Source organism: Carlito syrichta, unplaced genomic scaffold (genome assembly GCF_000164805.1).
Source record: "Carlito syrichta isolate Samal-C Ts95f unplaced genomic scaffold, Tarsius_syrichta-2.0.1 Scaffold315497, whole genome shotgun sequence".
Classification (NCBI taxonomy): Eukaryota; Metazoa; Chordata; class Mammalia; order Primates; family Tarsiidae; genus Carlito; species Carlito syrichta.
In genome coordinates this window covers 1,228,700-1,246,002 of record NW_007259593.1, presented here as the reverse complement: position 1 = coordinate 1,246,002, position 17,303 = coordinate 1,228,700, and the positions used below count along the sequence as shown (strand labels likewise).

At 40.7% G+C, this 17,303-nt stretch overlaps 1 protein-coding gene across 5 annotated transcripts in view; it reads left to right on the top strand.

Annotated features, from left to right (window-relative positions):
* The window catches only part of PMS2 (PMS1 homolog 2, mismatch repair system component), a 31,003-nt gene that overhangs the window by 11,369 nt on the left and 2,331 nt on the right, over nt 1–17,303 (top strand). For 3 of the 5 annotated variants that reach the window (XM_008072906.1, XM_021706388.1, XM_021706387.1), the window contains 5 exons: nt 503–658; nt 6,578–7,439; nt 12,034–12,201; nt 14,509–14,609; nt 15,367–15,536. In XM_008072906.1, coding sequence (XP_008071097.1) covers nt 503–658; nt 6,578–7,439; nt 12,034–12,201; nt 14,509–14,609; nt 15,367–15,536 — 1,457 coding nt within the window. Of the gene's footprint in view, nt 1–502; nt 659–6,577; nt 7,440–12,033; nt 12,202–14,508; nt 14,614–15,322; nt 15,537–17,303 lie in introns of all 5 variants that reach the window. The other 2 variants (XM_021706385.1, XM_021706386.1) reach the window with 2 other exon arrangements.

Here is a 17,303-nt window from a genome sequence, read left to right as displayed (position 1 = left end):
ATCTAGACACTGTAATTTTTAAATATATTATTTTAAATTCATTTTTAAACATTTTATATATTTCTTTTTCATTGGTATTTGTTATTGGAAAATTGCTGTGGGTTTTTTGGAGGTGTTGTGTTTTCTTGCTTTTTCATGTTTCCTATGTCCTTATGACATCTGTAAATCTAGTGCAATCATCACATCTTTTAATTGTCTGGATTATCTATTGTGGAGACAGAAATTTTCTTATATGTATAGTGGTTGGGAATGGTGCTTTGATTCTAGATAGGCACAGGAATGTAGTCTCCATATCATTTTTTCAGCTGTACTCAACGTCAGTAGTGCCTATGATTTCCTCAGTGGCTTAGGCTGCAGTTGCTAGTAGAGGCTATGTTGAGGTTTTTCTGGAATTGAGGATGTCAGGTGCTTTTGGTAAGTGCAAGTGAATGAAATAGTAGATGGGGAAATTTCTATTAACGGTGAATTTAAACATAGTAAACATATTTTATTTTTGTCTTAGAATGTGTTGATATCAACGTTACTCCAGATAAAAGACAAATTTTACTACAAGAGGAAAAGCTTTTATTGGCAATTTTAAAGACCTCTTTGATAGAAATGTTTGATAGTGATGTAAACAAACTTAACGTCAGTCAACAGCCACTGTTGGATATTGAAGGTAAGAATAATAGTGTTGTGATGCTTTCCTTACTTTCTCCAAGGTAAACTTTTTGTTTTTGTTTTTTTTGAGTTGGAGTCTCTGTCACCTAGGCTGAAATGCAGTGGCACATTCACAGCCATTCCAGTGTCAATCTGCTGGGCTCCGGCAGTCCTTCCACCTCAGCCTTCCGTGTAGCTGGAAGTACTTGGAGCACACTACCACACCCGGCTAATTTTTTTGATTTATTGTAGAGATGAGGTCTTACAAGTTGCCCAGGCTGGTCCCAAACGTGTGGGCTCAGGCAGTCTACTCGTCTTGGCCTCCCAAAGTACTGGGATTATGGGATGAGCCACCAAGCCCGGTCCAAGGTAAAATTTTTTTTTTGAGTTGGAATCTTACTCTGTCGCCCAGACTGGAGTACAGTAGCACGCTCCCAGCCACCACAGCCTTGACCTGCTGGGCTCTGGCACTTCTTCCGCCTCAGCCTTCCAAATAGCCAGAACTACAGGCACGTGCTACCAAGCCCAGCTAATTTTTGATTTATTGTAGAGATGAGGTCTTGCCAAGTTGCCCGGATGCGTCTCGAACCCACAGGCTCAGGTCATCCACTTGCCTTGGACTCCCTAAGTGCTGGGATTTCAGGCTGAGCCACCGAGCCCGGCCCCAAGATAAAATTTTTGACATGAAACTAAGTCTATTTTAGTCAGAGAGTAGAAAATATGTAGCTGCAGATTTAAGGTAATCTGTTTACAAAGAGGCATGAGTGATCATATTTAGCACACACAGGAATATGCAGTGATGTCTTTCTTGGGTCATAATGGTCCCTCTAGTTTTTCGAAATTTTATTTTATTTATTTATTTATTTATCTATTTATTTGTATATTTTTTTGAGTTGAAGTCTCACTCTGTCACCCAAACTGGAGTGCAGTGGCACACTCCTGGCCACCGCAGCCTGAACCCGCTGGACTCCGGCCATCCTTCCACTCAGCCTTCTAAGTAGCTGGAACTACAGGCGTGCGCTACCAAACCTGGCTAGTTTTTTGATTTATTGTAGAGATGAGGTCTCGCCAAGTTGCCTGGGTGGGTCTCGAACCTGCGGGCTCAGGCAATCCACTCACCTCGGCCTCCCAAAGCGTGGGATTACAGGCTGAGCCACCGAGCCCGGCCATTTGTCTAAATTTTAAACAGTTGACATATGATACAGGATGAGCAGAAATCTATTGTGACGGCATTCTTTTTTTTTCACAGCCCTATGTAGTTGTCCAATCATATAGTGACAGCATTCTCAACTCCCTTGTCATTTCTGTTACTGTATATTTTTAGTTATGACCTTAGTGGTCACCCTGGAGGTTACAATTAACTTAACAATTTAATTCAGATTAATCAACTTAATTTCAAAAGTATACAAAAACTTTGCTTCTTTATAGCTCTGTTCCATTCCCTATTATTGTCATACAATACATCTTTACGTCTTTATACATTGTGTGCGTGTCACCAAAGATTTATTATTTTTGCTTTATATAGTTGTGCAGTTGTCTTGTAAGTCAGGTAGGAACAAAAAGGAATACAAACAAAATGTACATTTATACTATTTTTCATATTTACCTATATAGTTATCTTTTTTTATTTTGAGTTGAGTCTCACTCTGTCACCCCAGTGTCAACCTGCTGGGCTCCAGTGATCTTTCCGCCTCAGCCTTCTAAGTAGCTGAAATTACAGGCGCGAGCTACCATGCCTGACTAATTTTTTTAATTTACTGTAGAGATGGGGGTCTTACCAAGTGGCCCAGGCTGGTCTCGAACCCACGGGCTCAGGCAATCCACTTGCCTCGGCTTCCCAAAGTGCTGGTATTACAGGCTGAGCCACTGAACCTGGCCTATATAGTTATCTTTACCAGTATTCTTAACTTTCTCATGTGGATTTGAGTAACTGTCTACTATTCTTTTATTTTAGCCTGAAGCACTCCCTTTAATATTTCTTGTAGGGCAGATCTGCAGTGACGAATTCTCTGTCTTGGTAGCTCCCTCATTTTTGATGGACTGTTTGGCCAGATATAGAATTCTTGGTTGACAGTCTTTTTCTTTCTGCGTGGTGAATATGTTATCCCACTGCTTTCTGGCCTCTGAGATTTCTCATGAAAAATCATCTGTGAATCTGTTTTTTCTTTTTTGAGATGTAGTCTCACTCTGTCGCCCAGGCTGGAGCACCACGGCATGCTCACAGCCATCCCAGCACTGACCTCCTGGGCTCAGGCAATCCTTCCGTCTCAGCCTTCCAAGTAGCCAGAACTATAGGCACATGCTATCACACCTGACTAAATTTTGAATTATTATAGAGACAAGGTCTCGCCAATTTGCCTGGGCTGGTCTTGAACCCATGGGCTCAGGCAATCCACTCACCTAGGCCTCCCAAAGTGCTGGGATTACAGGCTGAGCCACCGAATCCAGCCTCATCTGTGAATCTTATTAAGGATCCCTTGGATGTAATGAGTTACTTCTTGCTGCTTTCAAGCTTCTCTTTGTCTTTTGATAGTTTGATTACATTGTGTTTGGGTATAGATAGATCTCTTTGAGTTTATTCTAGTTGGAATTCATTGAGTTTCTTGGATGTGTAGATTCATGCCTCATCAAATTTGGGGAGTTTTTGGCCATTATTTCTTAAAAGAATCTTTCTGCTCCTTTATCTCTCTCCTCTCCTGGGACACACAGTATGTATATGTTTGATGGTAACCGACAGGTCTCTGAGGCTCAGTTCATTTTTTTTTGTTCTTTTTTCTTTTTATTCCTGTGACTAGATAATCTCAACTGAGCTATATTCATGTTTGTGGATTCATTTCTTTCACCTGCAAAAATCTGCTGTGGAACCCTTCTAGTCAATTTTTCATTTTTGATATTATAGTTTTCAAATTCAGAATTTCCATTAAAAAATAATTTATATGTCTTTATTGATATTCTTATTTAGTAGAATATCATTCTTATGCTTTCCTTTAGTTCTGTAGACATGGCTTCCTTTAGCTCTTATAACATATTTAAAATAGCTGGTTTAAAATCTTTGTTTAGTTAAGTCTACTATGTGGAATTCTTCAGAGATAGTTTTCATTGATTGCTTTTTTTTCTGTGTATGGACTTTCTTATTTCTTTTTTTTGAGTTGGAGTCTTACTCTGTTGCCCAGGCTGGAGTACAATGACCACTCCCGGCCACTGTAGCCTCGACCTGCTGGGGCTCCGGTGATTTTTTCGCCTCAGCCTTCCAAGTAGCTGGAGTTACAGATGCACGCTACCACGCCTAGCTAATTTTTTGATTTATTGTAGAGATGAGGTCTCACCAAGTTGCCCAGGCGGGTTTCGAACCCGCGGGCTCAGGCAATCCACTCACCTCAGCCTCCCAAGGCACAGGATTATAGGCTGAGCCACCGAGCTCGACTGTCTTTCTTATTTCTTTGCTTTTTATCTGTGGAATACTGGACACTTAAAAGAATAGAATTAAGGTCAAGCAGCTTTTTTTTTTTTCTGTGTATAGGTTTTCTTACTTCTTTGCTTGTCTCATAATATTTTTTTCTGTGGAATACTGGACATTTAAAATAATAGAATTAAGGTCAAGCAGCTTTTTTTTTCTGTGTATGGGCTTTCTTATTTCTTTGCATGTCTCATAATATTTTTTTCTGTGGAATACTGGACACTTAAAGTAATAGAATAAAGGTCAAGCAATGGCTCATGTCTGTAATCGCAGCACTTTTGGAGACCAAGGTGGGAGGATTGCTTGGGGCCAGGACTCTGAGACCACCCTGGGAAACACAGCAAGAACCCATCTCTACAAAACAAAAAGCAAACAAAAACAGGATTATGGTAGTATTAACTTCATCTTACAAAACAACAACAAATAAATATAAAAATAGAATGTGGCAGTTCTGGAAATCATATTCTTTCTCACCCTAGGATTTGTTGTTGCTGTTTGTTGACTTTTCTGAAAAAATTCTATTAAGTCTCTACTCTGTTGTGTGTGGCCACTGAAGTCTTTGTTCTGTTAGCTTATTGGTTAGCTAATGATTGGACGAAGATTTTCTTAAGTGCCTGAGTAAGTCTCCCAGTCTTTGCTGAGGGGCTCTATGCCTGTTGAGCATACCTTCCACAGTCAACCAGGCTTTAAGAGTTGCTATATCTTTTTAAGTTGGGGGTCTCACTCTGTTGCCTAGGCTAGAGTGCAGTGGAACAGTCACACCTCACTGCAGCCTTGATCTCCTATGCTCAGGTGATCCTTCCTCTTCAGGCCCCCAAGTAGCTGGGATTACAGGTGCGTGCCACCATTCCCAGCTTTTTTTTTTTTTTTAGTAGAGATGAGGTCTTGCTATGTTGCCAAGGCTGATCTTGAACTCCTGAGTTGAAGCAATCTTCCCGTCTTGGCCTCCCAAAGTGCTGGAATTATAGTCATGAACCACCATACCCGGTCTGAGTTGCTATTTCTTGATTTTGGGACTGGTCACTTCCTGCTCATGTGAGCCTTGAGGTCAGCCAGAAGTGAGGGTTTAGGGCCTTCTCAGTTCTTTCTGGGCATGCAAGTGGCCTTCTAGATTTCCAGGTATAAGTTAGGTCTTTTTAAAGATCTTGTGGATATCTCAACCTTTTCCTTTTAAGCTTTTTGGTTAGTTCATTGTTTGCCTAACTATAATCCAGTGTCTCCTGGCTGTTATCCCATCCAGACTGAGCTATTTTGCTTGAATAACATTCTCTGATTGCTGCGAGCCTTTCATTAATTTTGAATTCTAAAGAAGTTGATTCTGCCAGTTGTTGTCAGTTTTCTCATTTTATGGAAGAGGGAATTTTTAGAGGGCTTCCCTCTGCCATTTCCCTGACACATCACCCCTGTGTCGTCTTCACTGAGTGTCAAGTTGAAATAAGAGTTACCACAAAGCTGATTTGACATTTGTAACTATATGTACAATCACTACTTTACTGCCTGGTTATAAATTATCAGCCATCTATTGAAGAAATTAGTTTTATTTTTATTCAGGCAAACTAAGTGCATTTGGATTATCTGGGAGAGGGAGCCAAAGTAGAGCTCTAGCTTCCTTCCTTGCAGAGGGAAGAGTCAGCCATTGCCTCTTTTGTGGTCAGATCCACTCATTTGGGTAGATGCTCTCTTCTTTAAGATAGTAAGCCAACCTGCCTGATCTCTGTCTGTCTGTGGAGAGATGGAGGTGTAGGTGCCCATCATTGTGTCCTCAGTGGGAAAAAAGACCAGAGAGCTACTGAGGAAGCTGAAACTAGGGTTTGGTGGAAAGCTAAGGTTACAGATACTCTTCTGTTGTTTCTGGAAAGGAAAATGCTCTAGGATGAGGCTTTGTAAACTGAAGCCATAAGCTAGGGGTTTGGGGAGGGACTGGGTACAGAGTATGAACAGAGCAGGCCCTCTGTTCTAACATTTCCTAATACCAAAGGCATTTCTTTTATTTATTTATTTATTTATTTATTTAGTGAGAAAGCAGGATGTATTGAGAGGACAGAAAAGCTCCCACAGTGGGAGGGGACCCGAAGGGGTTGTCAGGTAGGCATTTCTTTCTTTTCTTTTTTTTTTTTTTGGCATTTCTGAGGGGAGTAGCTATGCTGGGTCACAGGTGTACATATGTTTAGATTTAGGAGATAGTCCTAGAAAATTTTACAAAGCAGTTGTACCAAGTTCATTGTCAGCAGTATTTAAGCATTTCATTTGATCCTGATATTTGTAAGCATTTGTGGTTTTTACAATTTTACCCCTTCTGGAGAGTGTATGACTGCATCATGTTGTGGTATTAGTTTTATTTTCTTTATGATTAAACAGTGTTCATATATTTAATCAACCATTTGAATCTCCTCTTTTGTGAAGAACCTGTTTATGTAAAAATATCCTCTAACCTCATTTCAGGATAGTCCCTGATACTCTTCTCTATTCATATTTACTCAGGTAACTCAATAAAAATTCATGCAGCAGAAGTGGAAAAGCCTCTACCAGAAAAGCAGGATAATTCCCCTTCATTAAAGACTCGAGGAGAAGAAAAAAGGGATGTGTCTATTTCCAGATTGAGAGAGGCCTTTTCTCTTCGTCACACAACAGAAAACAAGTCTCAGGACCTGGAGACTCCTGAACCGACACAGAGCTCTCCAAGACAGACAAGGAGTGTACCATTTTCCAGCACTTCAGATTCCATCTCTGGCAGAGGTGTGCTGGGCCCCCAGGAAAAGGTGATGTGTTCTAGTAAGGGCTCCAGTGAACATACGGACAGAGCAGAATTGGAGAGCTCGGGGCACAGCAGCACTTCAGCTGACTTAGAGGAAGGGGTCAGTACCCCAGACACCAGTGGTCACTGCAGCAGTGAGCAAGTAGTGTGCTCCCCAGAAGGCATGTTTTCACAGGAAAATGTGGAATTTTGTGAGAAATTACCTGAAACTGACTGTCATTTTTCAGACATGGAATGCCATTTAAACCAAGAAGAAATTGGATATAAATCTAGAGTTTTGCCCCAGCCAACTAATTTTTCATCCTCAAACACAAAGCGTTTAAAAAAAGAAATTCCTTCAAATTCTGACATTCCTCAGAAGTTAGTAAATACTCAGAACATGTCAGCATCTCAGGTTGATGTAGCTGTTAAAATTGATAAGAAAATAGTGCCCCTTGATTTCTCTATGAGTTCTTTAACTAAACGAATAAAACAGCTACATCACCAAGCACGGCAAAGTGAAGGTGGACAGAATTATAGGAAATTTAGGGCAAAAATTTGCCCTGGAGAAAATCAAGCAGCAGAAGATGAACTAAGAAAAGAAATAAGGTGAAGTTTTTTCTTAAAAATATTTTGGGCATGTTAGTGATTGCATATTTTGAGTGAAGCAAGGGCCAAACCTTAGAGACTCAGTGTTTGCTCCTCTAGGGGTCTTTTGCTTTCTTCATTCCATTCTGCTCTGACAGCATTGCTCCTTCTGTCTGGCTTGGGGCTTGGGTGCTGCCCTGTCTTGGCACTGGTACCTGTCCTCTGGCTTCTGTTGCCTGTCAAGACAGTTCTACTTAGGGGCTTCCCTGCACCACAAACTCACTGCATCCCAGATGGACTCACTGACTTTTCTCCCTGGGTCTCTCCTTTCTCATTGCTCCCTGTCTCACATTCTTGTGTTGGGTCAGTTTGACTCCACAGATTGGTCGTAGCCTTGACAGTGTATCCTTGGCAGTTTTTTTTCCATTCACCAGTTTCTCACATCTACCATGTTAATTTTCTTTAAAGAATTCTTCCACCATGCTATTCTGCTGCTTGCAAACTTTCAAGAACTTTTTCTTAGATTTTACCAGCATATCCTTTCCAGATCAATCCAAATTTTAATCAGTGCATCTTGCCTCCAATTTTATTACTCTTCCTGGAGTTTTCAGTGAGCCCACAGTGACTTCTCTCTCCGTTGAATCCATGGCAATTTTGGTGGACATCATTGTTTCCCATTTTTCGTTTTTAGTGTATTAGGACAAAGTACAGCTAGTGCATTGTCAGATCTGTGATTTTGAGAAGTTTACCCAGGATAAGTGAAAAAAGACTCCATTTAAGGAAAAATATTAATAATATAGATAAAAGAAAATATAGGTAGTTACCTGCCACTTTCTTCATAATAATTATATACAGTATTATGGCTTTTTAAAATATTGAATTCTCTTGAAATTTTGTTTTAACTTTTTTCTTTTTATAGAGGTAATCATGTAAAAAAAATTTTTGTGTGTGTCTATGCTTTATTTCTAATTACTGAGATGTTCTATGCCCTGCACACAGTACAACTCAATGAGTACATTGAACTTTTATAGCACTTTTAGTCTGGACCACACTGGTTTCCCTACGTTGGATTATATAGTCTTCAACAATGAGTTGAAGAATATCTCCTTTGATATTCATAGTTTCTAGCTTTTAGAAAAGTTTCTAAATGTTTTCTAACATTTAGAAAAGTTTTCAGGAAATGTTTCCTTCCTTTCTTCCTTTATTTATTTATTTATTTGAGAAAGCAGAATTTGAGAGGAGAGGAAAGCTCCCCCAGCCGGAGGGGACCCCAAGGGGTTGCCCAAATGCTTCCTTTAAAAGTGTGAATTGCTGGGCATGGTGGCTCATGCCTGTAATATCAGCACTTTGGGAGGTCGAGGCAGGAAGGTTACAAGACCAGCATGAGCAACAAAGCAAGACCTTATTTCTACAAAAGAAAAATTAGCTAGGGTGTGCCTGTAGTTCCAGCTACTCAGGAGGCTGAGGCAGGAGGATCACTTGAGCCCAGGAGGTTGAGGTTGTGGTGGACTAAGATCATGCTGCTGCACTCCAGCCTTGTCTCCAAAAAAAGAAAAAAAATGTGAATTAATGGAGGTAAATTTTTTTGAACAGGATCTGGGGCCTGTGAACCCAGAAGAATTCAGTGAAGAAAGCCAGATTCCTTCACATGCTCACACGCCCGCATTCATACTGCACACACACTTACAATCATACAAATTTGTAATTGATAGGGAAAGACATGTAAGGTACCCAAAATTATCTTTTTTGACCTCCAGGATCCCAAAGCAGGACAAAGGAGGGTGGATTTTGAGCTGGCAGTCAATAAGCTGGTAACTGGCCCAAATATCTCACCCCCTGGCTCTGATTCCAAGCTCTCCCAGGAACTGTCTGAATATATTATCTTTTGTCTTTGGATTATTTTAGCCCTCTCAACAAGTTAATTTTTTTTAAAGTAGAGACTTTAATTAATTGGACAAATGTTTGTTGATTACTTACTATCATGGTTCTTGAATTTGGGTGCACATAAGAATCACTTAGAGGTTGGCGGAGGGAGGCAGTTTAAAAAAAAAAAAAAATCATTTAGGGAGTTTGTCAAAGAAAGCAGAACCTCTGGTCAGCTTCCAAAGACCCAGCTTCAGTAGATCTGGTGTGGAACCCAGGAATCTGCATTTTTGACAAGTACCTTGGATGGTCATTTGAGAAACCCTGGTCCACAGTGACTGGCTTCCAGTATACAGTTCCTGCCTAGCATCTACTTCAGTTCTGAGCTTATTGTTCTGATGAGGCATGGTGTAATTTACTTTTTCCTGAGAAATACATTTCAAGTTAAAGATTAGGCAGTAATTGAAGATACCGAGGTAGTGTTTACCAGCTTCTGTTTCTGTGTTTTGAATTACAACTAAATATATCAAGCAGTAAAGGTTTGTTTCTGCTTCATTGTTTGTTTAAGCCAGATGCTATTTTTTATAGTAGGAGACAGGCCTGTCCAAGACACTGAAGACTTGGATCTTTCAGCCAGCATAGGTAATATGGGAAACAGGAGCATATTCAGACATATTCAGGCAGTTCCTGGGAGAGCTTGGAATCAGAGCCAGAGGGTGTGGTATTTGTGCCGGTTACCAATTTATTGACTATCAGCTTGAAATTCACCCTCCTTTGTCCTGCTTTGGGATCCTGGAGGCAGGACCCTGACGCCTTTCTCCTTGTGCACTGTTAGATTTTATCAGTAGAGGGCACTGCAAAGACACTGCAAGGTAAAGCAGAAGAGGCTTCTCCTTGCTTGTAGGATACCCTTTTCTTTTCCTCCTACGATGCAGGAGCCCCTGCATTGCTTACTCTGACAGCCTCTCTCCATCTAGCTGGCTGCAGTCTCTCTTGCTCCAAGCAGACCACTCAACTGGAGTGGGCCTCTTCCAAGAGTTCCCTTTTTGGATATTCTTCCCTCATCTTTAGAGGTAGTAGCATTGACTGTTCCTGTATTTCTTAGTCTAGCAGTTGACCACATTTTACTGTTTCATAAGACTGTATTATAAATTTTCTCTGTTCAAATCACCAGTGTGGTTTTTGTCTCTTGATTGGACTCTGACTGATAGATAATTGTTACCAGTAGTCGTCCCAGGAGATAGATCCTCAGAAATAGAATCTGGGGATTCGTTTGTTTGTGACTTGGACTTGAGCTCCTTGACATTAGGAAATGAGAGGTTAGCAATTCATGGCATGCAGAGGCATCGCAGTTGATCAGACTGTCACCTGTGGTTGATTGTGATGAAGCACCAACTGAAGCGAGTGCCATGGGAGCCCCGGCACAGCTGTTGGAATGATGATCACAAGCACTATGGCGTGGGGTGGATCTTCCTAGGTGTACTGGTGCATGTACAGAAAGAAATGACAGTTTCAACTCCTTTCATCCTCAGCTCAAGCCACTGTCTGAGAGCCAGAGAGTTTCCATGGCACTTCTAACAGTGTCTCATTATTTGTAGTCACAGGGCTGATATTGAGAAAAAATAAATGTTCACACAATTTAATTGTGCAGGTCTCAGAATTACTCTGTTAGTTTCTCATGTGAAGGTTAGGGGTGGTGTCTGTCTTTTGTCCAGATTGACTTATATAGTGTTCAATGGCATTAAATTTTTTTTTTAATTTTTATTTTTTGAGTTGGAGTCTCACTCTGTCACCCAGACTGGAGTGCAGTGGCCACTCCCGGCCACCATACCCTCGACCTGCTGGGCTCCTGTGATCCTTCCACCTCAGCCTTCCAAGTAGCTGGAACTACAGGCGCGCGCTACCATGCCCGGCTGATTTTTTGATTTATTGTAGAGATGAGGTCTCGCCAAGTTGCCCAGGTGGGTCTCGAACCCACGGGTTCAGGCAATCCACTTACCTTAGCCTCCCAAAGTGCTGGGATTACAGGCTGAGCCACCGAGCTCAGATTTTAAAGAATTAGATTAATTTAAAAAAAATTAGATTTTAAAGCCACCCAGTGGTGAGCCTGGCAAATATTAGAAGATTGATACTCAATATTGGCGGAAAGGTACTCTTATAATACTATTGGTGAGGGTATAAACTTTTACAGATTTCCTATTAAAATAAAAAATATACATGTTTAAGTAATTCTGCTTCTAGGGATTGATCTCACAGAAATATGCCCACAAGTGAGAGCTTTATGTATAGAAGTGTTTGTTGCAGCTTTGTGTGCATTCCTGAAATTGAAAACAACTAAAATGTCCTTCAGCAAGGAATGTGTCAAATTGTGATATTTCCGCACAATGAAATGCTACATGACCATTAAAAAGAATTAAGTAGATCTATATGTATGGATCTGAAAAAATATCTAAGATGTATTAAGTGATGGAGGTAGAACAGTATGAACAATTAAGATTCCTTTTTTTTTTTAATTAAAAAATCCATGTGTAGACAAAGCTGTAGAAGTATATATATCAAGTTGTTAATGAGATGACTAATGCCATCTCTGGAAAGCTGGATGAAGGAATAATTGTTACCTTTAGAAAGTGGAGTTGTTATGGACTTTCTCTATTTTATGTTCTGTATTTGATTTTTTAATTATAGTGTTCTGTTATATAAATAGAAAAACAATCTTTTAAAATGTCTTATAATGAACATTTTCTACATGCAGTAAAACGATGTTTGCCGAAATGGAAATTATTGGTCAGTTTAACTTGGGATTTATAATAACCAAACTGAATGAGGATATCTTCATAGTGGACCAACATGCTACGGATGAGAAATATAACTTTGAGATGCTACAACAGCACACTGTTCTCCAGGGTCAGAGGCTTATAGCGTAAGTTCATTTTAATATTCAGAATTTTCAGTGTTGATTCATATATTCGCCCTTAATTTTAAGATCTGGTAGCTTGCCTGTGTGTCTAGATATATATATCTCTCTCACACATATATGTATGTATTTTTTCCATAAGTTTTCATACAGCAGATTTTTTTTCTTTTTCTATAATAGTAGTCAGAAGTTATTTATTGAGTGCCTTTTAGTGCTAGAAACTGTTGAAGCAATTTATCTGTTCATTTAATTTAGTTCATTTAATCCTCACAAACCTATGAGGCACACAGAGGTTAAATAACTTGCCCAAATTCACACAGCTAATGTGTTCTCTAAGCATCAAAACTTTTCAGGTATTAAAAAAAAATGTTGATCACTTGTTGGCCAGAAAATCCTTTTGATGAAGGGTAATTTATAGTATAGAGTATTTGTATTTATAGTATATAGAATGTAAGTGTTCAGAAGACAGCATAGCCTGTGTGTGTCTTTAGTATTCATAGAGCAATTTCATTGGCTAGGTGGTCACTGCAAAATTCAGTATTTCTCTCTCCTTTTATCTATAAAAGTGAATGTTTTACACTGACTACTTTATAAAGGTGATAGGTAAACCAGTCATAAGAAGAGGTCATGGATTTTCTTTTTTTTTTTTTTGAGTTGAAGTCTCACTCCATTGCCCAGGTTGGAGTACAGTGTCATGCTCATGGACACCCCAGCGTCGATCTGCTGAGTTCAGGTGATCCTTCACCTCAGCCTTCCAAGTAGTTGGAACTACAGGCATGTGCTACCATGCCCGGCTTTTTTGATTTATTTTTTGATTTATTGTAGAGATGAAGTCTCACCAAGTTGCCCAGGTTGTTCTCAAACCCATGGGCTCAGGCAGTCCCCTCACCTCAGCCTCCCAAAGTGCTGGGATTACAGGCTTGAGCCACTGCGCCCATTTGGGAAATTTAACAATAGATAAATAAACTGAGATCCCCACAGAAGTAGATCCGGCATGGAGAAATGTACTACCAACAGTCACTAAGGTAGGGAAATGTGCCTAGTTACTGAGTTCTCTTTCCTGTGGAATGCATTAATTGTTTTTATTTTCAGTAGGATAAATGGTAATAGTAGCGAAGACATTTAAGAAACGATAATAAATATTCCTATTTCTCTTACGGAGACCTTTTACTTTTTAGCCATTTGGCATAGATACAGTTTTGTCTGTGGCATTTCAAGTTGACCCAGATAATTGCAGGCCGCTTTGGATCCCAGATGGGCCATGCTTGAAGATTAGAGGATATTGGGAATGATTGTTTGTGGGGGCGAGCGGGGAAAGATTAGAGGATAAAGACCCAAATTATTTCCATCTTACCCTACTAGACCCTGCATAGTTTTTGAAAAGATCTTTGAGCTTTTTCTAACTCCTTGTTCCCTATACTTGAGCCACTCTGGCTCTCTTTCCTTTTCCCTTAGCAGGCTTGATGGATTCATGTGTGGCCAGAAAATCATGTGTGGCCAGAAAGGAGAATGAAGTGTGTCTTTATGTGTTGCTCTGGAACAGTGGTCCATTGTGGAGCTTGGTACAGATTGCTGTCTCTGCCTGGAATTCTTGTCTTGTACCCACCTCTCTCCATTACCTGATTAACTCTCACTCGTCCCCAGAGCTCTGCATAAGGTCACTTCCTGATCCCAGGGTCAGGTCTCACGTGCTTTATGCTGTTGTGGCACTGGATGGTTTTTCTTCCTGATTCTTCCTGTTGTTTGCAGTCATAATTGATTTGCTTGACTATTTGCTCAATGTCTTTTTTCCTCACTAATCTGTTAGGAATATGAGAGTAGAGACCAAACCTGTGTTTGCTCACCATAATATCCTGCCCTTAGCTGTGTTTGTCTTCATAAGCACTTGGTAAATCCAGTAGGAGAGATGGATGGAGAAATATGCAAGCAGAGAGGAAGGATAGCAAAAACATGCTATTTGTTCATTCTATTTTCAAATGCTAGTAATGACCGAACCCGGCTTTTCAAATTATCTTTATTGTGAGAAGGAAAAGTAGCATTTTTGTTTTATTGTTTTCCTAAGGAGAGGATCCAAAAAAAGACTGGGTCATTTGTGTGAGATGGCAGGTGGAGGAAAAAGCAGATTATTGTTGTAGCTGCCTTGACGTCTCAAAATAACTTCAAGAAAAGGAAATTAAAAGGAATGTCTCAAGAAGTTTGTGTTATTCACGTTTTTTTGAAATGAATTCAAAGTATAGTATTGTTTAAGTTTCATTTCTGCTGTATAGCAAAGTATTTGACTTCAGGATATGGCTTGAATCTCTTGTTTTTCAGACCTCAGGTGCTCAGTTTAACGGCGGTCAATGAAGCTGTTCTGATAGAAAATCTGGAAATATTCAGAAAGAATGGGTTTGATTTTATTATTGATGAGAGTGGTAAGTTATTAATTAGGATGTAATTAATTAGTTAGTTAATAATTTGACCCATGTCTTGGCACGTGAGGATGGAACTGGTGTATAGAAAACTACTGGCACTGCAGACATGATGCTGAAGTGGCGGGAGCCTTTTTCCTCTGCCTCTGTACATGCTGGGAACTATATGCCCATTCTCCACCAAGAAAGGGAGAGTCTTTAGGCCCCATTCTGACTCCCTGATTCACCAGCAAACCTGCACTTACTTGGTTAACATACTCCAGAATCATGTCTTTATAGAGCTGAGGACAAGCTTTGAGGTCTTATAGGTCAGTTTTTAAATTCTTATTTTTATTTTTAAAGACAGAATCTCTCTCTGTTGCTCAGGCTGAAGTGCTGTGGTGCCGTCATAGCTCACTGCGGCTTTGACCTCCTGGGCTCAAGCGATCCTCCCACCTCAACGCCAAAGTAGAAAAGACTACAGGCACCCATGCCTGACTAATCATAAACTTTTTTTTGTACAGATAGGTCTTGTTATGTTGCCTAGGCTGGTCTCAAACTCCTGGCCTTAAGTGATCCTCTCACTTTGGCTTCCCAAAGTGCTGGGTTACAGGTGTGACTAACCACGCCCAGCCAATTTTTTTTATTCTGTAAGAGATGAAAAAGCTTCCCCAAAAAAGCATTGGTTATTGCCCTTTCTTTCAGATGTTCATTATAAGTAGCAACCAGGTGAAAAGTATTTATCAAATAATGAATTTTTCTCAACATTTTATTCTTTTAGCTCCAGTCACTGAAAGGGCTAAATTGATTTCCTTGCCAACTAGTAAGAACTGGACCTTTGGACCCCAGGATATAGATGAACTGATCTTTATGCTAAGTGACAGCCCTGGGGTCATGTGCCGGCCTTCCCGAGTCAGGCAGATGTTTGCCTCCAGAGCCTGTCGAAAGTCTGTAAGTAAAGATAACTTATCTGCCAGCTCATCTTCTCAAGCTTGTAGTCTGAGGAAGGTCTCAGTTCAGCTCCTGATTGGGCCAAGGTTGTTATGTGCCTTTTATGATTGCCATGGGTCATTTTATATAGAGAAGTATATATAGAGAGTATATAGAGAGAGCCACATCATTCTCTGTCAATATAACATACCAGCTCAACATTCCTGCGTTATCTGTGACCTCAAACTTGTAATTATTGCTCTCTATTTCTGCTAAGAGGTATTCTACCTTAGAGCTTTTGTTGATCCTAGCACAATTAGCTATATGTGCCTTGCTCATCTATGGACCTTATGGATTATAACAACATTGGTAGATAAAGGTTTGCTGCTTCCAGGCCTAGAAGACACTGCAGCCTTCTGCAGAGTCATTCAGTCAGCAGGTATTTCAGAGGTTGCTGAGTGCAGTCATTGCACGGTGTGTCATTGCCACCGCTTGGATTAGTGTTGGAAGGTGGTGGCAGTGGTTACCACTACGTGGGGATTAGCCTGGTGTCCAAGAAAAGTACATGTCTGTATCACCTGGTGATCAGGAAAGGCCAGGTGCCATTTCTTTATGTACTCAATAAATATTCCTGGAGACCCTGCTGTATGGCTGTCCTGCTCCAGGTGCTGGGGACGCAGAGATAATAGGGCAGCTGAGGTCCTTGCCCTTGTGGAGCTTATAGTGGAGAGAACTAGATGTCAACAAAAATAAATGACACCCTTAGATGCCAGTAAGTACAGTCAAGAAATTGAAACGCATGTTGGGACAGAGAATAACCACAGAAAAATAAGGTGATCAGGTTGGATGGTGGACAGGGAACAGCATCTGAGGAGGTGGTATCTGAGCTGCCACTCACAAGGTGAACTGGAGCTCCCTTGGGTAAGAACTTTCCAAGTGAAGGAAATAGCAAGTGCAAAGACTTAGGACGTTTGAGTGAAGCCAGAGGCTGAGCATGTGCTTGGAGAGGGGACCGGGGTAAGCAGAGCAGTGTCCAGAGGACAGCCATGTAGAGTCTTTCTGGTCATGGTCAGAACCTGGGGGTCTGTACTGTGTGTATTGGGAGAGAGAACAGACTGAAAAGGAGACCATGACTGCAGAAGAGGGGGAAGAACAGCAGCTAGCTGACATTTGGGGAGTGGGTGGGATTGAGCATGCTGTGTGAGACACAGTCTGTTTGAGGTCCCGATAGACTTTAAGTGGGGTGTCTGAAAGCACTCACATGAATGAGTTTAGAGCTCAGAGGAAAGGTCAACGCTGGAAGCAAAATTTTAGGTGTAATTCATAGCCGTGAGATTGGATTAAATTACTCAAGGGCAGAGCTTAATTAGAAGAGGACCTGATCTGATGTCCAACTGTGGATATTTCTTTGATGAAGACCTAATACTGGCCTTCCAATCCTGGAGTCAGTGGGAATCAGAGCGGGGGCTCGGTGTGCTAATAACCAGACATCTTAACATTCTGGGTCTTAATGCGACTCGAGGGCCTGAGGAGCCACAAGCTGCTCCTTCACTCCCATATTGGGAGACAGCTCTTCCTCCTTCATTTCTCTTTTTTTTCCCCCCTGCAAAACAATTTATTATCCCAAGAGAAGGTCCCCCTGGGGCTTGATCCCAAGAAATAAATGTCTGATCATAAATAAAAGTGGTCCATAAATAATGCTCTCTAGCTGGGAGCTAAGGCTCAGGTTTATCTTGGAGATGGGTAGGAGACAGTAAGGACAGGCTACCCCCCACCAATAAAGCTGTT